General features: G+C 53.7%; 1 protein-coding gene across 1 annotated transcript; it reads left to right on the forward strand.

The window, feature by feature from the left end:
* Positions 1-658: 658 nt before the first annotated feature.
* L3MBTL1 (L3MBTL histone methyl-lysine binding protein 1) lies at positions 659-22,617 on the forward strand. The gene is made up of 20 exons (XM_061127311.1): positions 659-794; positions 968-1,194; positions 1,528-1,669; positions 1,967-2,117; positions 2,279-2,411; positions 3,004-3,088; positions 6,842-6,930; positions 7,418-7,522; positions 8,363-8,498; positions 8,839-8,930; positions 10,372-10,523; positions 11,135-11,211; positions 11,959-12,044; positions 12,230-12,340; positions 13,059-13,173; positions 13,961-14,060; positions 14,233-14,570; positions 18,269-18,426; positions 18,855-18,917; positions 22,436-22,617. The coding sequence occupies exons 1-20, from the start codon at positions 659-661 to the stop codon at positions 22,532-22,534; spliced, it is 2,595 nt and encodes an 864-aa protein (XP_060983294.1). The 3' UTR covers positions 22,535-22,617.
* Positions 22,618-25,809: the final 3,192 nt, after the last annotated feature.

Genomic DNA, 25,809 nt, shown 5'->3' on the forward strand with positions numbered 1-25,809 from the left:
TTTTTCTTTTTTTTTACATGTGGGATCTTAGTTCCCCCAACCAAGGATCAAACCTGTGCCCCCTGCAGTGGAAACTTGGAGTCCTAACCACTGGGCCACCAGAGAAGTTCCCTCAACAGATGTTTGAGTGCCCACTCTTTGCTTGGGGTTGGAGGGAGTGGTGGGCAGGAGGCATAAAAGAACACTATCAGGAAAGATCATCTCCCAGGAAAATGACCTGTATGATTGAAGGAGAATCTGGTACTTGAGGGTTCTGAATTCCCAGAGGGAGAAGGGAGTGATTCTACTGGGGATGGAGGTGGAGGTTGAGAAAGAGGGGAGTTTGGACTTGGCCTGGGCTGTGCCATGAGATAGCTGACCAGGTAGAACCTCGGCCGGAGACACTCCCCGAGACTCCCTAGAGAGTGCACAGCAGTTTACAAAGCATCTTCACACATGCCCATCTTACAGGGCCTGGGGGGAGGAGCAGGGTCTGGCCAGAGCTCTCACCTGGGTGACCTGGATAGAGCCAGGAGCCAAACTTTATGCTGGGCTCCTAAAACACCTTACTCCCCTCATGGCTGAGGCTTTTCTCTGAGGGTGGGCAGCTCCTCCTCATGGAGGCCCCCTACCTCCCTGATCCCCTTGGGGGCTGTGTTCCATTTGTAGGCCTACCAGGATGGAGGGGCATGCTGAAATGGAGATGCTGAGGACACTGAAGGGACCTTCCACAGGGGAGGTCAGCGTGCACCTGGTGGCCAGAGATAACCCAGGCTCCGGCTCTCACCTGCCCGCTGCTGCCTTTATCATTCCAGGTGGGCCGAGCCAGGGGTCTGGGGGAACAGGAGCATCCACATCCATGTCCAAGCAGATGTGGGTCCTGGGGAGGAGACGATACTTTTCACCTGCCCCCACACTTGCATGGCAGGGTTGGGGCAGGGTCGTCAGGCTTCACCTGTGTCGTGTCTGTCCGTGTATCTGTTCGCAGCCAGCTCGGCCGCCCTGGGTCTGCCCAGCAGTGCCCTGGATGTGTCCTGCTTTCCGCGGGAGCCGATCCACGTGGGCACCCCGGAGCGAGCGGCCGGCAGCGTACCTGTCACAGCCACGGTTCTCCCGCAGTTGAGCACGGGGCCAGCGGGCAGCCCCAGCGCCAGCACAGTGCGGCTCCTGGAGTGGACCGAAGCCGCGGCCCCGCCTTCGGGGAGTGGCCTGCGGGTCAGTAGCCGTGGGGATTGGAGGGGTCCCGCGAGCCGCAGCTGTGGGGCGGGGCCTGCGGGCCCGGAGGCGGGGCCAGAGGCGGAAGGTGGGGAAGCTGGCCGAGAGGGAGGATTCTGCGGGCGGGGCTTAAGGTGAGGGACTCTGGGGGCGGGGCTTGAAGTGCTGCGCTCCCAAGAGGAGACAGTTGGGAGGTTCTAGGGCCTGTCTTACGGTGAATGAGCCTTGGAGGCGTGGCTTGTAGTGTGGCGGCGGGAGAGGGGACCATGCTGACTGGGGGTGGGTCAAGGGCCAGTCCAGGAGTTGTGCCCCTCTGACCCTCCCGCGCTACAGTTCCGGATAAGCGAGTACGCGCCGCCGAACATGGTGGGAGCAGAGCAACCCCCAAGCCCAGAGCTGCGGCGGGAAGGCGTGGCCGAGTACGAAGATGGCGAGGCCCCGGCGAGGGGTGGCGGCGCGGACCCGCAACAGCCGGGTAGGAGCCTCAGGCCCGCAGCTGGGCCCCTGCGGAGGCTGGGAGAGTCCCGAACTCGCAGGGGAGCCGAAGCCAGAGGCGTGGCCCGAAGGGGCGTGGCCCGGGTCCCGGGGGGTGTGCCCGGGCCGGCGTGTTGGTCTTGGGGCGGAGAAGGCTCTGGCGAGGGAGGCAGGGCTGTCCAGTGGGGAAAGTGGGGAACAGGACCGAGGTGGAGGCCCAGAGTGGGCTCCGAGATTGGCGGAGCCTGAGTGTGGATGTGTTGGGTGGGCGTTCTGAGGTGCCTTTGGTCTCCCCCAGCGGGCCTCTCCCAGGACCCTCCAGAAGGTCCGCCTCAAGACCCACCAGAGGATGATGGCACCTGCCCGTGCCAGGCTTGTGGGCCTCAGCAAGGCGCTGGTCCAGATCCTAGTTCCTGCAATGATGGCTGCCCTCAGCGCTTCCAGGAGCGGTAAGCCGGAAGGAATTAAGCCCCACTTCTCTGCCTTCTCCCGCCCCAAAGCCCCTTTGGGGCTTCTCTGGCCCCAAGGCCCCTGCTCCTGTTCTGAGCTTTGAAGGGAGGTGGATGGTGCAGGGTGGGTGGTTCCTTCCCTCAGGCTGCCTGTCCCTCAGGTCAGTCATAGTGGAGAACTCCTCAGGCCAGAACAACTGCACCAGCGCCTCTGAGCTCCTCAAACCCGTGAAGAAGAGGAAGCGCAGGGAATATCAGAGCCCATCCGAGGAGGAGTCTGAGCCCGAGGCCATGGTAGGAGGCGGACAGCTGGGAGGGCAAGGGAGGCTGGAGGCTATACCTCAATTCTCACCAGCCCCTCCATTAATCCAGATGGTGGGGCTGGGCCACAGAAGACACATAGTAACTCACTCATCATAATTTGGGGTCCTGTCTGGAGTCAGATCCTGGACTTGGTTCCAGGGAAATAAATAACCCCCTTTCCTGTTTTTCTAGAGCCCCCATCTCAGTCTAGAGGCAGGGCTGTCACGTTGACATGAACCAGCACCCAAGCAGGTGTGCAGGCAAATGGACAGATTCCTCAGTGGGGCCCCAGCTCTGGGCTAGAGGCCATGGAGCACAGGGCAGGTATTCATGTCCTCAGTTTCCCCACCTGGGAATGAGGAGAACTATAATCAGGCTGTGTAAACTAGGGGGTATGAGACTGTGCCCATGTGGTAAAGGGTTGTCTACCAGAGCTGTGTTCCTGCTGGTAGCCTAGAAGAATATCCACCCGTTGGGAGCAGAACACCGTGTGACCAGAGAGCTAGGCCTGGATCAGGAATAGAGATAGGGGCTTCACGCCAACTCACAAAGACAGGAAGCTGGGATCTGTTGCCTTCTACAGGAGAAGCAAGAAGAAGGAAAGGATCCAGAGGGACAAGCTACCACTAACACCCCAGAAAGTGAGGAATGGAACAGCAGCCAGCCTGGTATGATAGCCTGTGTATATATATTCATGAGCTGTGTGTGTACGCCTTTGGAGGTGTGAAACTGGGAGTGCAGGTTACCATTGTGATGGTGTATTGTACATATATAGATGACCATAAGTTAGTATGTATGTGTGCGTGTGTGACAGAGCATGTGTGTTTTTGGTTTGTGCCATGGTATATGTATCTTCTTGAGGCTTATATCATGTGTTTGTTTATCCTCTGTTATCCAGTGACTTAGCAGCAATAGCAGCAGCATCCAGTTGTGAGTAGGCCTCATAATATCTAAAGACTTGAGCAGACTTTAATGGCACCACATGGTATTGCTTCCCTGTGGTGGTGTGGGCAAGTCCATACTGGTCATTGGTCTGACCTTGCTATTTGGGCCTCCATTCTAATCCTTTGGATCCAAGAAAAATGGAACAAAGATCATTAATAGCCAGCTGTGGCCCTCAGACCTTCTGCATTACCATCTCCACTTTCTGTGACAGCAGCCAATTGGAGCCAAGTAGAGTTTATCAAACTCACCCAGAGACTGAAGCAATGTCTCGCTGCCTCCCTCAAAACTGAATCTCTTCTGCTAGTCATTATATCCCTGGTCCTTAGCCCAGAGGCTGGTGTGGAGTACACTCTCAATAAATGTTTGTTCAGTGGATGAATAAATGAGTTGTATGTCAGTGCTTCCTCTTGGACCATGGGTTAGTTGCATGAGTTACTGTCTTTCCTGTTCCTTAGAGAGCCAGAGAGTGAGGTCAGTTTTAGGACATCTTTCTCCTTTATGAACCCATTGCTAGTCAGAGGAGCCTGATCTGTGTCCAGGGCTTCAAACTCTATAGTACCTATTCTATATTCTGCCTATCTTAGCCAAATCATATTTTCATGGCTCTCTTTCTCACCCAAGGCTGTCACATCAGAAGTCAAAGTCTTAGCGCTCATTAGTGTTTGTCCTCTTTTAATTAATTTAATTATTTGGCTGTACCAGGTCTTTGTTGTGGCACAAAGGATCTTTGATCTTCATTGTGGCATGTGGGCTCTTTAGTCGAGGCATGCAAATTCTTAGTTAAGGCATGTGGGGGCTAGTTCCCTCCCCAGGGATCAAACCCAGGCCCCCTGCTTTGGGAGAATGGAGTCTTAGCCACTGGACCACCAGGAAAGTTCTGGTTTATGTCCTCTTAAGTCTTAAATAGAGGCTGCTGCTGCTGCTGCTGCTAAGTCACTTCAGTTGTGTCCGACTCTGTGCAACCCCATAGACGGCAGTCCATCAGGCTCCCCCGTCCCTGGGATTCTCCAAGCAAGAACACTGGGGTGGTTTGCCATTTCCTTCTCCAATGCATGAAAGTGAAAAGTGAAAGTGAAGTCACTCAGTCGTGTCCGACTCTTAGCAACCGCATGGACCGCAGCCCACCAGGCTCCTCCATCCATGGGATTTTCCAGGCAAGAGTACTGGAGTGCAGTGCCATTGCCTTCTCCGTAAATAGAGGCAGGAGCTAATATATCTAACTATATTGTATATATCTAACTATAGATATATAGATATATTGGCTCCACTGCTCTGTCTTTCTTAAGAAAGTACGTTCTTAAACAAGCATTTTTTCTGCTGGGTCCTGTTGACCAGGTTGAAGTTATCTTTTGATTTGTACATTTCACCATCTCAACTGTGAACATTAATGTGTGGCATTAGTTTCTGGATATTTTCTCCTTTCTGCCTTTTTCAAGGGAAGAAACCTTGTCAGTAGATAGAAGTTTGCTCTTATGGCTAAAATCTTTTCCCACTCATTTTGGGGATCTTTTGACAGAAGAATCTGGGAGTAGGAGTGGGCACGGCAGGGCTGCTCATGTGTCCTATGTGTGCAGAGAATCTGTGTCTAACATATCCATTTTTTTCTACAGTTAATGCTTTATACATGTTTTTGTAAGAAATAGCTTTCTAATAGTTTTATTGAGTTATAATTCACAAAACATGCAATCTACTCATTTGAGATATACAATTCAGTGGGTTTTGGTCTATTCATGGAATTGTATAAACATCACAATCAATTTTAGAACATTTTCATAACTCTAAAAAGAAACCCTATACCCATTAACTGACATTCCCCCCAAACCACGAATTCCCTTCCAGCCTTAGTCAACCACCAGTCTACTTTCTGTATATGTGGATTTGCCTATTTTAGACATTTCATATAAATGAGATCATATAGTATGTGGTCCTTTGTGACTGGCTTCTTGCACTTGGCACAGTGTTTTCATAGTTTATTCATGTTGTACCATGTATCAGTATTTCATCCATTTTTATTGCTGAATAATATTCCATCATAGGAAATATCACACTTTATCAACTGATGGGTATGTGTGTTCTTTCCACTTTGAGGCTGTTATGAATAACACTGATATGAACATCTGTGCACAAATTTTGTCTGGCCATAAGTGTTCATTTCTCTTGGGTATGTACATAGGAGTGGAATTGCTGGTTGCTGCGGTAACCATATGTTTAGCCTCTTAAGGAACTGCTAGAATGTTTTCCAAAGTGGCCAAACCACCGTATATTCCCACCAGTGGCGTATGAAAGTTCCAATTTATCCACATTCTCACCAAGGCTTGTTATAATTTGTCTTTTCTATTTTTAAAAAGGATTTATTTAGCTGTCCTGACTTTTAATTGCAGCATATGGGATCTAGTTCCCTGTCCAGGGATCAAACCCAGGTGCCCTGCATTGGGGCCACAGAGTCTTAGCCACTGGACCACCAGAGAAGGCCCTCTGTCTTTTTTATTATAACCATCCTAGTGGGTATGAAGTCATAGCTCTTTGAGGGGGGATTTTGACTGTCCTGGGTCTGTTGGCTTGCTTTGGTTGCTGCGAGCAGGGGCTACTCTTCTTTGCAGTGCCTGGGCTTCTCATTGTGGTGGTTTCTTGTTTCAGAGCACAGGCTCTGGGCACTAAGACTTCAGTAATTGCAGCTTTCTAGCTCTAGAGAGTATAGGCTTCAGTAGCTGTGGCCCACAGGCCTAGCTGCTCTGGGACGTGTAGAATCTCCCCAGACCAGGAGTCTAACCTGTGTCCCCTGCATTGGCAGATGGGTTGTTAACCACCTGCCACCAGGGAAACCCTCTGTGTGGTCTCTTCTGTTCTTCCTCCTTGCATGTTTTCCTCTCTGTTTTTTCTCTTTTTCCTCTTCTTTCCCAGTGAGCTTAGGTTCAGTCCTCTGGCTCAGGACTTGTCATACAGCTTTGGCCCTCTGTGGTTGAGACTTTGCAACCTCTGTTAGTGGGCCTGTAATCCAGAGTGCCTTTGCTGACAATGGTCTAGGAGTGGGGGCCGGGCAGGGTAGGCAGAATTTGGTGCAGCCTTACCTGAGACTGAGTCTCACCTGGGCCCTGTGTGTCCGGCACCCCTGTGGCTGAGTGGGCTCAGAAGGCAGCATGTGATCACAGACAGATGTTTGTTTTGGAGGTTAAGGTAGAGTTGGGTTGGGGGAACTGAGGAAGGTAGTATTTAAGAAACAACCTAGGACTTTCCTGGTGGCTCTGTTGGTAAAGAATCTGCCTGCAATGCAGGAGACGTGGGTTCGATCCCCAGATCGGGAAGATCCCCAGGAGGAGGAAATAGCAACCCACTCCAGTATTCTTGCCTGGAGAATTCCAGGGACAGAGGAGCCTGGTGGGCTGCAGCCCATGGGGTTGCAAGAGTCAGGATAGGACTTAGCGAGTAAACCACCAACCACCACCTGAGGGGTCAGCCTGTCTGCCTCCTCCCCACAGCCTCAGAGGAGAAGAAACCAGGCTGGTCGTGGGAATCCTACCTTGAGGAGCAGAAGGCCATCGCTGCCCCCATCAGCCTCTTCCAGGACGTGAGTTGTATACTTCTGTGTTAGAAAGGGCTTGTCTCCCAGTCCAGGGACTCACCTTCAGACTCAGGCCTTCTGCTGCTTTCTCTGTTTGACATGCCTCAAAGGACTGGCAGGATGGAAGGGGGACAGACTGATTAGGGACCCAGAGTAGACAAGGGCTCACTGTAAGGGGCTTCCTGGGTGGGAAGAAATAGGAGGTGGGACTCAGGCTTACCCATCACTGGGCCTGCAGACTTTTGAATTCTGTTGCCTTTAACTTAATTCTACACACTGACTTGGGTAAGATGAAGCCCTAAAGCCCACTTTTCAAGGGACCTGGAGGCTAATCTGTCCTGCTTTGGATCCCTGTAGTAAAGTTCCCCAAATAAGTTACCTCTTTGGTAGTGCTGAGCAGGCGGGCCCCAAAGGTAGTTCCTTTGCCCCCAGCCCACTAGGCTAGGATAATGCCAGAGGGGAGCTGGATCCTCTCCTATCTGTGCGTTAACAGCACCAGACGGTCACTCATAACAAGAATGGCTTCAGACCGGGCATGAAGTTGGAAGGCATCGACCCTCAGCACCCGAGCATGTACTTCATCCTCACCGTGGCTGAGGTGAGCTGAGGCTGGCATCCCCATCCTGATGACTCCCCTCAGGATGGACTGAAGGAGTCAGCCAAGGGCACGGAAGGCCTGGATTCAGACAGCATCCAACCTAATAGAGGGTTGAGGCAGAATATGCAGAACACTAAAATACAAACAAAAAGCAGGAGAAGGGTTGAGATGGTGAGGTTACTGAGGAGCAGCACTCCCTGGGGCAGGAATGGTGGCATGAGTCCAACAAGGTCCTTATCATCTTAGGAGCTCACAGTTGTGTGGGCATCAGCCAGATAAACAGTGATACCCCCCAGGGGTGATGACAGTTGTGTGCAGGGGGCCACTGAAGGGGCAGGAACGGCTTCAGGGGGAAGAGCCTCCATTGCTGAGTCTTGAGAGGTGAGTAGTGTGTCCCAGGCACAAGAGGCAAAGTGAGAAAAAGGCACTGGGCCACGGAACAACACGTTCAAGGGCACCATGTTCAAGGAACCGCCATTGGCAAGCTGAGGTCTGAGCAGTGAGAGAAGGTAGCGGAAGGAAGAGTCCTTGGGGCCCTGAGCTTTAATCAGTGCCTTTAGAATCTGTCCAGGGCTCAAAGGGGCCAGAGGGTGTCTGAGAATATCCTGTCTTGTGCCCAGAGCTCAGGCTCATTAGCACATGAGCTGTGCTCCTTGTAGGATGGGAGGGTGTATGGCAAAGTTTAGGATGCCGGGAAATCTGGGAGGCAGGAGGGGTGAAGGCGGGAACCTTGTAGCAACAGACCCCTGAGACTACCAGGCTGGCCGAGGAGCGGTGCGGGAAGGGAAACAGGGTGTCTGCTGGCATTGGAGTCCCCGTGCTTCCCCCTTACGGGGTCAGGTGTGTGGCTCCCGCCTGCGTCTGCACTTTGATGGGTATTCCGAGTGCCATGACTTCTGGGTCAATGCCAATTCCCCTGACATTCATCCGGCTGGCTGGTTCGAGAAGACGGGGCACAAGCTGCAGCCCCCCAAAGGTAAGACCTAGCTGGGTTGGTCCCAGTGAGGCAGTGAGCCCCCAGACCTTCCCTCACCCCTTCCCTGTGGTCCCCCCCCTTCCCTGTTCCCATTGCACAGCCAGCCTTTCTGCGTCTCATCCTGCTATGACTCGGCCTTAGGGCTTCTGCTCTGCCCTTGCCCTTTGAGAGAAACCCACCCAGGCTGCGTCCTGCATTGGCAGGGGGGTCCCTGGGCAGGTTCCTGAGGGTTGTGGGGTCCTCAGGCCTGCCTGATTCTGCTGCTTCCATGTGGGGTGCCCTCGCCACAGCCCAGCCTCTGTCTGCACGGCGCTCTGTTCATCCCCCCCGAGGGGCCTAGGTTACAAGGAGGAGGAGTTCAGCTGGAGCCAGTACCTGCGCAGCACAAGAGCCCAGGCTGCCCCCAAACACCTGTTTGTGAGCCAGAGCCACGTGAGTGCCCCCAGGACAGTCACTGCAGCCGGCCAGGGCATCTGAGTCGGCAGACGAGCGCTCACCTACGGGTGCTCTCAGCTCAGCTCTGGTCCTCACCGGACGGGAGGGGCTCCCTGGGCAGCTCCAGGGCCAGAGAGGAAAGCAGTTCCGGGTTTCCTCCAGTTCACCCCCCTCCTCCCTACTACTGAAATCCTCTCCTCCACACATACCCTCTGAGCCTGGACACAGAGGTATCCTTCTTTCTTGCTTGGGTTTCCCTGCAATTCTTGTTGTCAGGTCCAAATCTTTATTCTGGGAGCGGCTTTTTCCATCCTTTTGAGCAACATTGAGGCTCTCCCATGTGGTCCCAATGCCCTCCTCTTGTCCTTCTCTCTGTTTGAGGCAACTGGCAACTTTATCCCACAGTTAAAGCATCTTCTAATCCCAAACCAGAGGCCTGAGAGATCTAGGGAACTCCCAGTAAACATGTTATTGTTGTCGCTAAATCGTGTCTGACTCTGCGACTGCATAGACTGTAGCCCACCAGGCTCCTCTGTTCATGGGATTTCCCAGGCAAGAATACTGGAGTGGGTTGCCATTTCTTTCTCCAGAGGACCGTCCTGACCCAGGGCTCGAACCCGAGTGTCCTGTGTCTCCTGCATTGGCAGGTGGATTCTTTTACCACTGAGCCACCAGGGAAGCCCAGTAAACATGTGACCATCTGGAAAGTCCCGGGTCCCCTTGGGCCAGGGCCTGCCCCATGTTGTTCAGGCATGGACAGGTACCACCCACCCCGATCCTGCCCCAGAGACCATACTTACAGGTGACTGGCAGGCTTCTACCAGCTCTTGTGACAGGGGATGCAGATGTTAAAGTCAAACTGTTCAAGTCCCGGCCCCACCATTGACCAGCTTTGTGGTCCTGGGCAAGTCACTTAACTTATAAAAATGGAGACGATGATACCCATCTCCCTAGGGTTGTTGTAAAGACTGAGGGAAGTGATGGCTTTTGGAGTTTCTGTCCACCACAGGGCAGGTGCCTCCCTGCCGCCTCTCCCCACCCCCTGCCCCACATGTCAGCTCGTCTTTCCCCACCACCCCGTGGTGGACCCAGCCCCCTCAGCTCAAGCTGGGCCAGGGTTGTCTGGGGAGGGGAGGCTTGTGCTCAGCCTGGCAGGCTCTTTGGGTGAGTGAGTGGCCTCCTGTCAGTGATGCTTCCACAGTGAGGCTTCCTCTGAGCATCCCTCGGAGGCCAGAAGTGCCTGAGGGCTCAGGGCTGGGGGTTCTGATTCTGCCCTGGAGAGACCCTCTTCCTCAGCCTCTTTCTCCCACCCTCTCCCCGTGCCCACCCAGCAGAAACACAACCCCAGGGAAACTATTCCTCTTCCTTTGCCAGTGGGTCCTGGGCCAGCACAAGCCAGCCTGGGCCTGGCCGTGGCAGCCCCTCTTCTTGCCCCCAGAGTCCCCCACCCCTGGGCTTCCAGGTGGGCATGAAGCTGGAGGCTGTGGACCGCATGAACCCGTCCCTCGTCTGCGTGGCCAGTGTGACCGACGTGGTGGACGGCCGCTTCCTGGTTCATTTTGACAACTGGGATGACACTTACGACTACTGGTAGTGAGAGGGCCCAGACCTGGCCCCAGGGGGTGGGGGAAGGGGAAGGGGAGGGATGGTGGGCATGGGATGGGCCAGGTAGCCCTGGCTCAGCCCTGATATTCATATTGCTCAGGGGACAATTGAGTGCCCTGTGGATCTGATCTACAGGGTCCCAGCCTTTTTGGCACCAGGGACCAATTTCATGGAAAACAATATTTTCAAGGACTGGAGCTGGGGGGTGGTTTTGGGATCATTCAAGCACATTACATTTATTGTGCACTTTATTTCTGTTATATCAGCTCCACCTCAGATCAGCAGGCGTTAGATCCCGGAGGTTGGGGACCCCAGTCTGCATCAGTTAGCAATTATGATGACAATTAAATGTTTCATCTCAAAGTACCAAGGTTAAGATAAGCAGATCCCTGTGACCCATGATTTTCTCTGAGATACTAAGGCGGTGTTAGAATTTTTAGTTACTGTTGGAATTTTCTGACTCCCTCACCAGTCACCAGTCTGACTCTCCCTCAGAAGCGACATGAGGGTGGGCCCTGTCGCCATGATGTCACAGGACAGCGGGCTCCAGGCCTCGAAGTCTCACCTTGAGACAGTGAAGAATTCTTGGGTTTCAGGTGTGATTCCAGCAGCCCCTACATCCACCCGGTGGGCTGGTGCCAGAAGCAAGGAAAGCCCCTCACCCCTCCGCAAGGTGACCCTGAAGCCTGAGCCACCCCCCCTCCCTGGTCCCTTACCAGTGCCTCATTAGCCGGGTCTCTAGGGGCAGGCCGAGGGCGCATGTGTAGCCTGGAGCCTTCGCTTCTTTGCCTGGGAGCTGAGAACCCTTTGATCTTAGGAGAGTCCTGTTCAACCCTGACTCTGTTGAGGCTGAAGGGAAATTCCTGGTCCAGGGGTTAGGACTCTGCCCTTTCACTGCCAGGGTTCAGTCCCTGGTCAGGGAACTAAGATCTCACAGCCAAAAAATAAAAAAGACGAAAGTTAGATGAGCCCTCTCAGTAAGGGAACAGGAATCCAGAGTGAAGAAAGCGTATCCTTCCCTGTCAGGGTATGGCACACCCCTGTAGTATTCTTGCCTGGAGAATTCCGTGGACAGAGAAGCCTGATGGGCTTCGGTCCATAGGATCGCGAAGAGCCAGACACGACTAAAGCGACTTAGCACTCAGAACATACATTAGTGGTTCAGATGGGACTGGGGCTGGAGCGAGGCAATAGAGCCAAGGAGAGGACTGGGAGCCAGGGTTCCCAGATAACCAACTAAACTGCTTGCTTCTGCCCGGCACCCCTCCCCTTCAGGAGACCACTGCAAGGAGCAGGCTGTGACACAGGGGGATTTCTGTCCACGGGCTCCTGTCCTTTCCATGCCCCCGGTCCTGCTTGGAGGGGAGGAGCTCCCCGCTACACCCAGGTGCCTAGACATTACTCTCATCCTCTCCTCCAGACTACCCAGACCCTGACAGCTTCTGTTGGGAGAAATATCTGGAAGAAACCGGGGCCTCTGCTGTGCCCACCTGGGCCTTCAAGGTGGTGAGTTGGCTTTCTCTGCCCCCAGAGCTGAGTTCAGGAAACCACAGAGCCCTCAGTCAGGCAGGATGGGGCCCCGGCCTCCCCCTTTGGCCACAATTTCCCCAAGCACAGCACCTGGGCATCCCTCTTGGGGCCTCAGCTCTGCTGAGCAGGGCCTTGGCCTGAAGACCCCTCTCCCCCTGAAGCGACCCCCACACAGCTTCCTGGTCAACATGAAGCTGGAGGCCGTGGACCGCAGGAACCCAGCCCTAATTCGTGTGGCCAGCGTGGAGGATGTGGAGGATCATCGGATAAAGGTGGCTCTGGGCCCCTCGGGCTGTGGGAGTGGACAGGCCAACGGGGCAGGACTTCCGTAGACAGTGCTGAGGTCAAGGGTATGGCGTGAGCCAGACTGCAGGGAAGCTGCATGTTGCAGGGAAGGGAGCTCTAAACTTGAGGCCGAAGATCTTGGGTCTCAGTCAGGTCTCATCTGCCACTTAACCTTTGTGAGTCAGGACAAGTCCTGTCCCTTCTCTGAGCCTATCAGATGGGCCCACGAATCCTTGTCCTGCCCAAGGACTGATGGGAGATACCAGTTAACTCCCGGGCTTCCCTGGTGGCTCAGCAGTAAAGAATCCGCCTACAGTACAGGAGCCGCAGGAGACACGGATTCTGTCCCTGGGTCGGGAAGATCCCCTGGAGGAGGGATGGCAACCCACTCCAGTATGCTTGCCTGGAGAATCCCCGTAGACAGAGAAGCCTGGTTGGTAGGCTGCAGTTCATGGGGTCCCAAAGAATTGGACACGACTGAAGCAACTTGGCATGCATGCATGCCAGTAGCTTCAGAGGTGGAACCCTTGGGAAGTGTGGTGGTCGAGATGGATTATTGTGAGATTGGCCCCTTGGTCCTTCTGATTCAGGATCTTGCTTCTGACAGGCCCCAGGGATGGGGAGAGCCTCCTGGAGCCTGGAGGACCTCCCGGCTGAGCTGGGCTCCACGAGGAACACCTGACCTCTCGGGCCTTTCCTCCCCAGCTCCACTTTGATGGCTGGAGTCACGCCTATGACTTCTGGATTGATGCTGACCACCCTGACATCCACCCGGCGGGCTGGTGCTCCAAGACGGGGCATCCCTTGCAGCCTCCTCTCCGTGTGTACCCCTGGGGTGCTCTGACCCTTTCCTCCTGATGTCTGGCCCTGCCCCTGAGCCCTGGCACACCCCTTTCTACAGCATGCCCACAGTAAACTCTGGGGTCCCTCATCCTCCCCACCCTGGGGACGGTCTCTGCCGCACTGAGCAGTGCTTCTGGCCTCCCCAGTTGCTGGGTGGGGGACCTGGAGGTGTGAAGGGCCAAGCTCACCCGGGAGCAAATGTTTAGGAGGTAGCTGTGCCCTGAGGAGTCCTCTCAGCATTCAGCAGAGCCACGCAGAGCATGTGCGGTGCTTGCTAAGGCAGTGCGGCTCCCTGCATCAGATCCTGCTCCCCACTGCCGGCAGGGCTTGGAGGTCACCCACATCTGTTTCACATGGGGCGTGGATCCTTCTCAACTGTTCTCCAAGCATAGGCAGAGACTAAAAAATATAATCCCCAAAGTCTTGGGGTTGAAACTGAAAAACAAGAATAACATGAATCTGCCTGATGTAGCTTTTGGGTGCAGCTGTGTCCACACCAGCCCCGAGCTGATCGAGGGCACTCCTCTTTCCAGAGGCAGAGGGTATGGCCTGCAGGTTTCCACAGTGTATATGAGAGCCAAGCCCCCGTTCCCCCAGGAGGGGCTGATGTCCATTTGCAGGAAGTGGTGTCCCAGCCTGGCTCAGGACCCCTGTACCTGGGAACTGGTTCCTAGCGCTGACCTTCCCTACCTCCATGTCCCTTCCCCCAGGCCCACCTCCACCCCCAAGACCCCGCGCTGACCCTTTTCTGCCTGCCCCTCCAGAACCCAGAGAGCCCAGCGCTGCCTCCCCCACGGGCTGTCCGCCTCTCACCTATCGGAGCCTGCCACACAGCAGGACCTCCAAGTACAGCTTTCACCACCGGTGAGTGAAGGGCTCCTGCGCAGGGACCCTCAGGCACTGCTCAGAGGGGTCTGTCTTGTACCCACCATGGGTGGCCAACCAGGGTCCACCCGACCACTCTCCCAGTGGGGCCAGGGTTGGGAAGAGCCAAGTGGGACCAAGCAGCTTCATCTCAAACCTTCTTCTGCTCCAGGAAGTGCCCCACTCCTGGTTGTGATGGCTCTGGCCACGTCACTGGCAAGTTCACAGCTCACCACTGCCTCTCGGGTTGCCCCCTGGCCGAGAAGAACCAGAGCCGGCTGAAGGCAGAGCTGTCGGACACGGAGGCCTCAGCCCGCAAGAGGAGCCTCTCGGGCTTCTCCCTAAGGAAGAAGCCTCGCCATCACGGCCGGTGCGGAGGGCAAGGGTGCGGGGCCTCAAGTCCTCCGAGGCCAGAGCAGGTGCTTAGTCCCTGCCACGGGCCCAGCTCCTCTCTCTCCAGGATCGGGCGCCCTCCGAAGTACCGAAAGATCCCACAGGAAGATTTTCCAAGTGAGTCCTGGGTCATTTGTTCCCTGTGTCCTCCCCCATGTTCACTGTGGCAGCTTGGTGTTTGGTGGGAGGACTCACCAGCATCTCACAGGGTGGGAGAGGCTGGGAGGCAGGTGTCACAATACTTGGAGGTACAGAGCAGTATTGAGACACAGCATGGGGCCTCTAACGGCCTCACATGCTAGCCCCTTTGTACCTCAGGCATTGCTGTGAGTCTGCCAGCAAGATGCAGAGCCTCTCTGGGCTCCTGATCACTCGCTTTGAGGTGGGATGATGCCCCCAGCTCTGCTTTTCTCAGTCTTGGCTTCCTGGGAGGGAAGTCACGGCCGTTACTTTCTAGCTGTGTGACCTTGAGCAAGTCACATTTCTGAACTTCAGCTTTCTTATTTGAAAACATGAATAATACCTGCTTTTCAGGTGTCAGTTACCTGAAATAATAGTGGCTGCTACACTATCAAACACCTGCTATTGGCCAAGCACCATTTCAGGTACTTTATCTATACCATCTCGCTGACTCTCACAAGTGGTCTGCAACATGGATGTGGTACACCTGGTCAGCTTCCATTGTAAGGCTGTGTTCTGACTGCCAAAGGGCGCTGGCCTGCTGTGTTCATTCCAGAATTATCCTGAGAACTTGGGAAGTCTTTCCATGGATGAGGCTGTGTGCCAGATTGGACTGGGAAGGATTCACCCGAGTCCTGAGACACTTCAGGGACAGGGCGGGGGACAGTGCCCAGGCCTTTGACCTCTGGGCAGGGCTCCCCTGTTCCATCAGCTGGCTCTCGCATAGGGGACACTGGTCCCTCTGGGTTTTGTTCCGGAGACTTCTCACGCATCCGTGGGTAGGCCTGCTCAGTGTGGGTCTGCTGGAAAACAGCTCCCTGGGGAAAGCTGCCTGCCTGGAGAGCTCAGGACTTGGCTGTGCTCACGGTGCTCATGGGGCCCTCCAGGGCCCGTGAATGTCAGCTCTTGGAAAGAACGAGGAAACCACCATGATTTCCTTACACAACTTCTTTATCTTTTTATTTCTTCTTAAAATTTATTTGGCTGCACCGGGTCTTGGTAGCAGCATGTGAACTCTTAGTTGTGGCATGTGGGATCTAGTTCCCTGACTCGGGCCCCTGCATTGAGAGCTCATAGTCTTAACCCCTGGACCACCAGAGAAGTCCCCTCAACCAGTTCATTTTCGAATGGGGAAACTGAGGCCCATGTTAAGTGAGGTGCCTGGCATTAAAAAAACAAGTTAGACCAAAAAAAATTAAAAAATTAAAAAGAAATAAAAAACAAGTTAGTAAGGAACTGAGTCCAAGTCCAATTTGTGTTTTCTGTTATACTGAATTCCCCCTCTTCCCTGCCCTCACCTTCCCACAGTGCCTATTCAGCACATAGTTGCTAACTTCCAATAATAAAACTCTGGACTGAATATTTGTAACCCCCTAAACGCATATGTTGAAACTTAATCCTCAATGTCAGGGTATTTGGAGTGGGGCCTTTGGGAGGTGATTAGGTCACAAGGATGGACCCCTCATGAATGGGATTAGTGCCCTCCTAAGAGACCCCTTGCCCCTTCTGCCATGTGAGGACACAGTGAGGAGATGGCAGCCTGGGGGTCAGGAAGTGGGCCTTCAATATATACCCAGTCTGTTGGTGCCTTGATCTGAGACTTCCAGCTTCTAGTACTATGAGAAACACATTTCTATTGTTTTTAAGCAAAAGAAAAAAAAAAGAAGAGGTGCTATAATAGATATTTAGCAGTTAGATAAGATACCACCCTGGTGACTCAAATGGTAAAGAATATGCCTGCAATGCAGGAGACCCAGGTTCAATCCCTGGAGAAAGGAATGGCAACCCACTCCAGTATTCTTGCCTGGAAAATCCCATGGACTAGAGGTCTGGCGGGCTACAGTCCATAGGGTCTCAGAAAGTCAGATAAGACTGAGCAACTAACACACACACACACACACACACACACACACACACACACAAACACACACAGTAGATGTTTTGCAGTTAGATAAGATACTACGGGCTGCCTACAAATGCTTCTGTCCTGTGCTCTGGGGAAGAAAGATAAGGAGCTCAGCCCCCAGACTCCTTGCCAGGATACACGGAGCACCAGATAGCGGACTTCAAAGAGGGACACGGCGGGGACAGGAGGCCAAGTGCTGGTGGCGGCAGCTGTCATGGGAGATCCAGGCTGTACCCTAAACAGGTCCTGCAAGAGCTGACTGGGCTGTGCAGCGGTTACAAGCTCCGGGGTTGTCCTGAAGGCTGGGTCTCTTCAGGGTGTGGATGGGAGCCTTGGTTTGGACCAATGAGCAGACAGACAGGGGGTGGGCAGTTAGAGAAGAACAATCAATGAGACTGGAACCAGGATCCCAGAGGCTCTAAGGATGATTGTGAGGTCCAAGGAGTCAGGGCAAAAGGCTGAAGTGAAGGGGAGGGATGGAAGGACACGGTAATAAGCAAGGTGGGCCTTGGAGAAGAGGGCAGCAGGGGGCCACGTGCATGAGAGTCTGGAATTAGCACCAAGTGAATAGGACAGAGCCGGCTCTCTTGGACTCTGGGCAGAGGCAGGGCAAGCCCCCTGGGACAGTGGCCACATGGCCCAAGGCCAGCCAAGGCAGGTAAGGTAGGCAGAGGCCAGGTTTGCCAGAGTCCCCAGAAGTAGATGAAGTCCAAGCACGCAGCTGCCAAGCCCGGCCGAGGAGGAAGCCAGGGAGAGCAGGGTCACTCACCAGATGGTAGAGCCGCTTGGAGGCTGGAGGTTGGGAGCCAGGGGTTCCAGGAGCAGATGAAGCAGAGGGACAGGCAGTGTGGGTAGGCGAGTGGGTCAGGGATCACCCTGGAGGTGCCAGAGTAGGTGGGGGGCTGGCATGCAGGGAATGAACCAGACCCGGCTGGGGACATAATGGGAGGAGAGGCGCTTAAGGCAGTGGCATCGGCTGGGGGCTTCCCTTCAGACAGGGCAGGCTGGTTCTCCCCCACCACCACCACCACCACCCTGCCATGGCACATGAGGATCTTAGTTCCCTGACCAGGGATCAAACCTGTGCCTCCTCTCGTGGAAGCGTGGCGTCTCAGCCACTGGACTGCCAGGGAAGTCTCCTGAGAAGGCTGACTCCGCTTCTCAAACAGAATCCCCCTGAGGCTGCAACAGTCAGGGCCCAAAAGGACTTAGCAAACGGAGGGCAAACAGAATGGGCTTTTGATGTCTAGGCTGAGGGTACAGCAACCCACTCCAGTATTCTTCCCCGGAGAATCCCATGGACAGAGGAGCCTGGCAGGTTCTGGTCCATAGGGTCACAGAGTCGGACACAAACTGAAGCGACCGAGCGCACGGCACACTGAGGTGGCTTGGATATCGGGGGCCATGTGGATGCAGGGTCTCCAGAGAGTGGTGTTTCCAGGATGCTGCCACAGCTCCAGGAGAAAAGAGCATCCTTGGGGGCCCAGGTGCTATAGCCTGGGGGGAGGGTGAGGTCTTCCTACATGGTCTGTAACATGAGGGACAAGCGCCGGGTGAGGAGTTGCGGGATCTGCCTCACCCCCTTGGCTCTGCAGGGCTGTCTGAAAGGGGCCACAGTCCGGCGCCCTCTGCCAGCCAGTCTCCCAGGTGGCCTGAGGATAAGCAGGCTTTGGAGGGAGACAGGTTGGTCCTCGGCCCTGGCCAGCTGGCCTCTGCCTCTGCCTTGCAGCGCTGACCACCGATGTCACGCAGCAGTCCCTCTTCATGTCGGCCCTGTCGGCCCACCCTGACCGGTCGCTGTCTGTGTGCTGGGAGCAGCACTGCAAGCTCCTGCCTGGCGTGGCGGGCATCTCAGCCTCGACAGTCACCAAGTGGACCATTGATGAGGTGAGGGGCGGGGACCCCTCCCTCTTCCTCTGCCTCCTCTTTGCTCTCACCATGCCCCGGCGGGAGGGCTCAGGAAAGGGCCCCGTCAGGTGGAAGCCCCATACCGCTCCTGACTCATCATCCCTCCATCCACAGCCTCTCCCAGCTGCCCAGTGGGGGCTGCCTGAGCACCATTTGATAGGCCCGTCCTGGGGGGTGGGGAGGGGGACGTGCCGCCAATCCAGCAGGAGAGACCAGCTCAGCCCGGGCCTTGGGAGCAAGTGGCCTCACCTTGGGCCCCCAGCGACACAGAGAATCAGGATCCTCTGGGGCTGCTAAGAAAAATGACACTGTCAGAGCCCAGGAGGCACCAATGCCATGCAGGGGCACCTCCTCCCTCCTCTCCCGAGCCCCGTCCCCTTGGCAACACGTCTCCTTTGGTTTCCAAGGTCTTCGGCTTCGTTCAGACCCTGACAGGGTGTGAGGACCAAGCGCGGCTCTTCAGGGATGAGGTGGGTGCTCGGTGCAGGGTGGGAACCGAGCAGGGTCACGGTCGTTGAGATGGCAGGGCGTGGGCACCCTCCCCAGCACTGCCCCCCAGCTAGGGAGGACCTCTGTTGTCCCACCTGAGGTCGGGGGGACCAGTCACAGTGACCCACGTCTTTGGGAAAAACCCGGTATGGATGACCATGGCCTGGCTTGGGAACCCAACCCTCTGTGTTCAGACTGTCAGCAGGAAGGGAAACCATCCCAGAAACACGATTCCATTCACTCCTTTGCTCTCTGTCCAAACTTAGCTTCCCTAATGGCAACCAATTAAAATGTATTTTGACTGACACGACTATCGCTGTTTACTGCAAGGATGCTAACACACACATAAAATTAAGACCCAAAAACTTACCGAAGATGAGAAAGAGTGAGTTGTAGGTGAAAAACCACTAGCTTCCTGGGCAGGTGGGTGTGAATTCTGATTCTGCCTGTTAGATGTCTTTTGAGTCTGCATCTCCTCATCTGTAAAATAGAGATAAAATGGGTATAATGATGACTACCTTGCAGGGCCACATGAGCACTGGAATTGATGAGTGGATCCTGGTACCAGAATGTCTAGTGTAACTATGTCACTAGTGTCTACATATAGCCACAGGCCCGATACAGGGAGGGCTCAGCCAATAGTGGTTCTGGCTTTCACTGTGTAGTTGTCCTTAAATAAAGAGCTTTATCATGACTTTCCTAATTTGTATAGTTTGAAATCAGATGAGACCTTTTGAGTTTATTTAGGAATTCCTTCCAAAGACTACATGTACCCTCTTCACCTAAGAGAGTGTAGTCTCAGCTCCCCAAAGATGCCGCCTACAGGTGCCCAAGAGAAAGAAGTCTACTCTTTCCCAGGAAGCATCTCTTTATCCAGGCCCAGCATGGCCAGTGTCTTCATCAACCCTTGGGTGGTGGCCCTCCCAAGCTCCTCTCCTTCTTGGTTCGTGATCTTCTTGTCGGACTGTGTGCAGAGCCCTGTGTTTCAGATGCCCTCTGATCAACACAGAACACACTGGGCTGCTGATCCTCTGGGTGTTCGTTCCTTTTGTTTTTAAAAAGACTTTATATGTTTTTAGAGCAGTTTTAGGTTCACAGCAAAATTGAGAGGAAGGTGCAGAGAGTTCCCATGTATCCCCTGCCCCATTATCAGCATCCCCCATGAGAGTGGTCCCCAAGAGAGTGGCTACACCTGATGAGCTGACACCTAGGTTTTTTAAATGGAGGTAAAATATGCATGGAGTGAAATGTACACACACATATATAACTATGCTTCTCAAAAGTATAATTCTACAGGTTTTGTGAAATGTGTACACCCTGAACCCAATATGTCAATCAGATATGAAACATCCATCATACCAGAAAGTTCTTTCTTGACCCCTGTTGTGAGCTCCCATAGACAACTGCTGTTCTGATTTCTAGCTCCATAGATTAGTTTATCTGTTCTTGAACTTCATGTCAGTGGAATCACACAGCACACAGTCTTCTGCATTTGTCTCTTCAGTGTAGTATTTGGAGGTTCATCCGCGTTACGTGTAACTGGTATTCAGCTCCTTTTTGTCGTGAGCAGTGCTCTGTGTTATGAATATCCCACAGTTCTCCTGTTAACGGGCCTTTGGGTAGTTTTCTCCTTCTCCAGATTTGAGCCCTGTATTTTTGTTGGCAGAAGTTCACACGAGCTTTATTATAGCCACATCACACCAGCTTGGAGTTCATGAAAGTCCCCAAGTTGCCCCTTCTATCAATTGTCTACTATAGTCTCACTAAATCTTCCAGTGTGTTACTAGTACCACTGGAGGTTTTTTGGTATTAGCCTTAATGTAAAACTTTACATGTATCCCTATTAAATGATCTCTTGCTGGTTTCATGGTCTCATTGTTTTAAAGCTTGATTCTGTCATGTCTAATATTAATAAGGCTTCCCATCCTTATACAACTTGTGCTAAGCCTTCTGTCTTGCACCAAGTCTTCTCTGCATGTGTTTAATGAGACAGAGCAGAAGATGTAGCATCCATTAGAGGTCTTCCTTTGGGTGGTGACAGGTTGTAAATCAATGCTCTTTGAGTTCAGGGGCTTAGCCAGCCACGGAATCACCCCAGAGTTTGGTCCTCAGGCTTTCTCCCCTTTTTAGGAGAAGAGCAGTCTCTCCCTTGAGCATCTGTTATGTATTTCAGTCCAGCATGATCTGAAATACAAGAAAGCATTTTCTTGTGATACAAGAAAGCAATGCCAAAAGGGGACAGTGTGCTGGTGGCCCACTGACGTCCAGTAGAGTCTGCCCAGGGTAGAGGGGGCCCTTTGCAAGGTCTGAGGGTTGCCTTCTCCAGGGTCTGGTCTACATCATCTGTCATCTCCAGGGAGGATGCTGCTCCAAGGAATGGGCTTTCTCTGGCTGAAGTGATGCTTTGTGGGACATGAGTCAGGATTCATTCCAGCTGGGACAGACCAGTCATTAGAGGAATGCTTCATGAGTGAGAAATTGGATTTGCTCCAATTCGGGATCAGTGGTCTGATGGGTAGCCTGTCCAGTCTGGTGATGAGCACACATCTCTTAAAAACTAAAGTCTTTCTCTGCCTAACCACCACCTTGTTATCCCACCGAACAAATGGGCAATAGCTGCTTTATATCACCTGTGTTCTGCTGTATTCAGATTTCCCTGCTCGTGCCTGGGATATCTTTTGCAGTTGGTATTTTTGAGCCAGGACCCAAGCAAAGTTCACACAGCTGATCTGGGTCATCACATCTCTCAGGTATCTTCTGTTCTAGAATAGTTGCCCTCTGTTTGTTTCTTTTTGCACAACACTGAAAACAGTCTCGGTGAATGTGAACTTGTATACTTGTTTCATTGCTTCCTCGAAGTGTCATCTAACTAATTCCACTCTCCCCTGTGTTTCTTATAAACTGGACATCGGGTGCAGAGGCTTGGTTAGATAGATTCAGGTTAAATCTCTCTCTTTTTTCCTCTCTTCCTTCCCCACCCTGCCTTTTCTTCTCAAAAAGAGCTCACGGGTAACAGCGTAGAGCTTAGCCCACATCCCGTGGGATTGCCCGCGGTGTCTGCTGGTTTATTATTCACGGCACTGATGTAGACTCGTGGGTTTATATGAGGACAGCAACAGCAGGTTCTTAGAAGCCCCTGTCAGTGAGGAGGCAGAGTGTTTTGCAAACACACTCTGAAATCCAGACCAGCCAGCAGGAAGAGAGAGAGAGACTGTGTGTGTGTGTGTGGACACGGGGAGACCAGTGGATGTCTTTCTTTCCTTCTCTGTCCCCATCGCTGTCTTCCTTTTTTCCTCCCTCCCTTCCTTGTCCTTTCTCCTTTTTCCTTCCTCTCCCCGCCTTCCGCTGCCCCTCCCCACACCTGTCCTTCACGCCCATCTTCTTTCTCCCTCCCCACCCTCCACGCATACCCCTACCCTCCTCCTTCCCCTCTCCGCTTTCCACCTCCCTCCCGACCCCTCAGATGATTGACGGCGAGGCCTTCCTTTTGCTGACACAGGCGGACATTGTGAAGATCATGAGCGTCAAGCTGGGCCCAGCCTTGAAGATCTATAACGCCATTCTCATGTTCAAAAACGCCGATGACACCTTAAAGTGACTGGCTCAGGGCTGGGCCCTCCCTCCGCAGCTGATGCTTCTTCCCCACTTGAGTTCCTCCCATCCCACCTGTGCCCCGCCCCCGCTCCCCCCACCCTCTGGCCCTTAACCAGGGTGGTCCTTCTCTCCGGGGCCACTTCCTGCAAGGTACAGGGGAGCAGAGGAGCCCTGGGGAGGATGGAGTCCTAGCCCCCCCCCCCCCCCCCCCCCGAGTCCTGGAGCTCATCCACCACGAGGCACACCAGTGAAGGTGCGAGCGGCCTCGAGAGCGTCACTGATGGCGAAGGTTGAAGGTGCCCCACCCACGACGGCCCCATCTCTCCAGCGACCTGTTTCATCACCAAAGGGTCTTTCTCTCAGCAGTTAAAAGAGAGTATGGTAGAACGGGAGTCCTTCAACCTGAAGCCCTTCTTTCTTAGGCATCTCTCTGTGCTTTCCCCCCATCTCCTTTCCTCCTTCCAGGAAGCCACCCTGCCACAAACACCTTTATTCAAAAAAGCACCTCCCCTGTTTCTGTCTGCCAGTTTTGTTGCCCTCATTCTGCTGTCTGGTTTTCCCAGACATTCCCAGAGGTATGTCTTCATAGCATCCACTGAGGGCTGTGGATGCCTTTCTGTCTCTTGCCCGGAAGTGGGGAATTCTGAGCCAGGATGCCTTCTTCAGCGTGCCCATGGCTGAATTTACTTGGACCGCTCGGTATTTAGTATCGCCCATGCCCTGTCTTGTTCCCAGAAGAGGGGTGGTTAGAACCTGTTTGGCTTCTGCAGCAGAGGCTAACTTTCCCCAGATGTTCCCACACACCCCTCCTGTGTCAACTGTGGAGAGGAGGCAGGCTGGCCGGCTAGGTAGCCAAGGCCAACCCCCTGGGTACATCAGATAATTCCGGGCCATGGGCCTGCAGGGTGGTCGGCAGACATGGTGGCTCTCAAAGCAGAGCAGAGCATCCTTCCCTGCTGCCATGGGTCTCAGCCAGCATGTTTCCCAGGAGGTAAGGGCCCCATGCCTGCCAGGCCTTTTGCCATGGGAATGCCTGCCTGGGATGCACTCTGCCTGGCATGCACCTCCCCCCCATGGCGTCACATTCAACCTGTCTCTTAGATGTCTTGGTTTTGGGAAGTCTTACAAAGGCTCTTAAAAGGTGGGAGTTGGGAAGAAGGTGAATTCCTCTAGCTTTGAATTCTCCATGTCCCTTAAGCTTCTCTTACCACCCTCCATCTGTCTTGCATTGCCAGCCGGGTACCTGCCGCGGCTCTGGGATTTTGACCTTTCTGTCCAAGTGTGGCCTCCACTGAGCCACTGCCAAACCTGCCTCCCAGCCTACAGGGGCATGGGGCAGAGGCCCTGGTAGGACCCGGCTGCACCCACAGAGGTGAGGTGCCACCACCAAGCTCCTGTGGAGCCAGGGGCCTCCCCCGGACCCCTTGTCTCTGCTACGTGATACATACGCGCAGATGTGTGTCGGGTACTCTGAGATGTGCTTGTCAGGGTGCAGAGGTGAGGTTCGGTGTGGGAAAATGTCAAGGGCTATTGTGAAAATATGAAGCTTTATCTTTGGGAAACCCAAAGCTCTGTTGAGTTCCTGCCCCGGCCCAGGAGAGGACCTGGAGAGGACCAGGGCAGCCGTTCAGCCCCCTGCTGCACTGCCACAGGGCTGCGGACAGACCTCAGAGACACCACCTTCCCGGGAAGGCTTGGCCCGGCCCTGCCATGGGCAGGGGTCTGGGTTTACCGAGGTTGCATGGGCGTCCCCTTGCCCAGGAGGAAGGAGGAGCCCGTCTGAGCCTCTGTCCTTGTTGCTCGGGTGGCACTGAAACCCACCAGCTCCATGGCCTCGTCTGCTCCCCGATGAGACCGAGAGATCTCGCTGGTTCTGGCGTGAGAAAACAGCAGGCACACACAGCCATGCTGTGGGGCCTCTCCACGTCTAAGGAGCACAGCTGGGACAGCTGAGCCACGTGGGTCTGCCCTCCGCTGTCCTAACCCTTGTCTACAGGAAGGACAAGATGGACCAAGCGCCCCCGAACTTGGAGCCTCAGCACTGTCTTGCACCAATGTCAAACTCTGAAAAGAAACCAAATCATAAAAATAAAGGGGGGGGGGGGGATGAGAAATCTGCCTTCTGTCCACCCCACTGGCCCTTCACCCCCTCCCTTCCCCAGATGAGATCGTTACACCATGACCTGGGCACACAGTGAGGGATGAAGGAAGGGAGTTGGCATCCTTGCCTTGTGCCCTCTGACCTGCTCTCCAGCAGCAAGAACTGCCTATACTTTGGCCCTGGCAGCCTCTCCCAGCCCTTGCCCTGGGTTAGGACAGCGAGACGCTTTCTGTTTAATTTCTGAAGCAGAGAGAATGATCCTAGAGTTGGAAAATGAAGCCTGTTTGCACTTTCATTCAACACGCACTTTGGTGGAGTTATGTTTTTTCGTACTTGCCTTGTGAGAGTGTGCCTGTGTGTGTATGTGTGTGTGTGTTCATGCATGCACGCACGCGTGCGTGTTCTTTAAGAGAATCTTCTGGTTAAAGATAAAGTCACTCTTGAGAGAAAAATTTACAAACAAAATGTGGTGTATTTTGTCAGTGTATTGAAACAACATAAATAAACTTGAAGAACAGGATGGTTTGCTGTCAGTCTGTTTCTATTTTCATGGTCAGAGATCCAGAAAGCACAAAATGAATTACCGTTCCATTAATGGAGAGAATAAAGCATTCTTTATTGTAACATAATAAAGCTGTTAGAGGTCCTAAAGCATCTGATTTTTATTCTAAAGATAAGAAATAAAGGATAAAGATAGATGGCTACATAATAGTCATATTAGTCAACATAATTTAAACAATGGGAACCCCCTGAGAATAGTGTGAAAATGACCTGATCCTTGACAGTTTATAAATGGTCAAGAGTGGAAAATTCCATGAAGCCTCCAGGTTTTCTGGGTTTTGTTTTTTTTTTTTTTTTTTCTTTTTGTTTTGTTTTTGTTTTGCTGCACTGGGTCTTCGTTGCTGTGCATGGGTTTTCTCTAGTTGCAGCGAGCAGGGGCTACTCTCTAGTTGTGGTGCATGGGGTTCCCATTGCAGTGGTTCCTCCTGTTGCAGACCCCGGGCCCTGGCGCACGCGAGCTTCTGTAGCTGCGGCTCGCGGATTTAGTCGCTCCGCGCATTTAGTCGCTCCGCGGCTTGTGGGATCCTTCCAGACCAGTGACGGGGTGCGTGTACCCTGCAGTGGCAGGCAGATTCTCATCCACTGTACCACCGGGGAAGTCCCTCCAGGTTTTTTAA

Source organism: Dama dama, chromosome 23 (genome assembly GCF_033118175.1).
Source record: "Dama dama isolate Ldn47 chromosome 23, ASM3311817v1, whole genome shotgun sequence".
In the NCBI taxonomy this organism is placed as follows: Eukaryota; Metazoa; Chordata; class Mammalia; order Artiodactyla; family Cervidae; genus Dama; species Dama dama.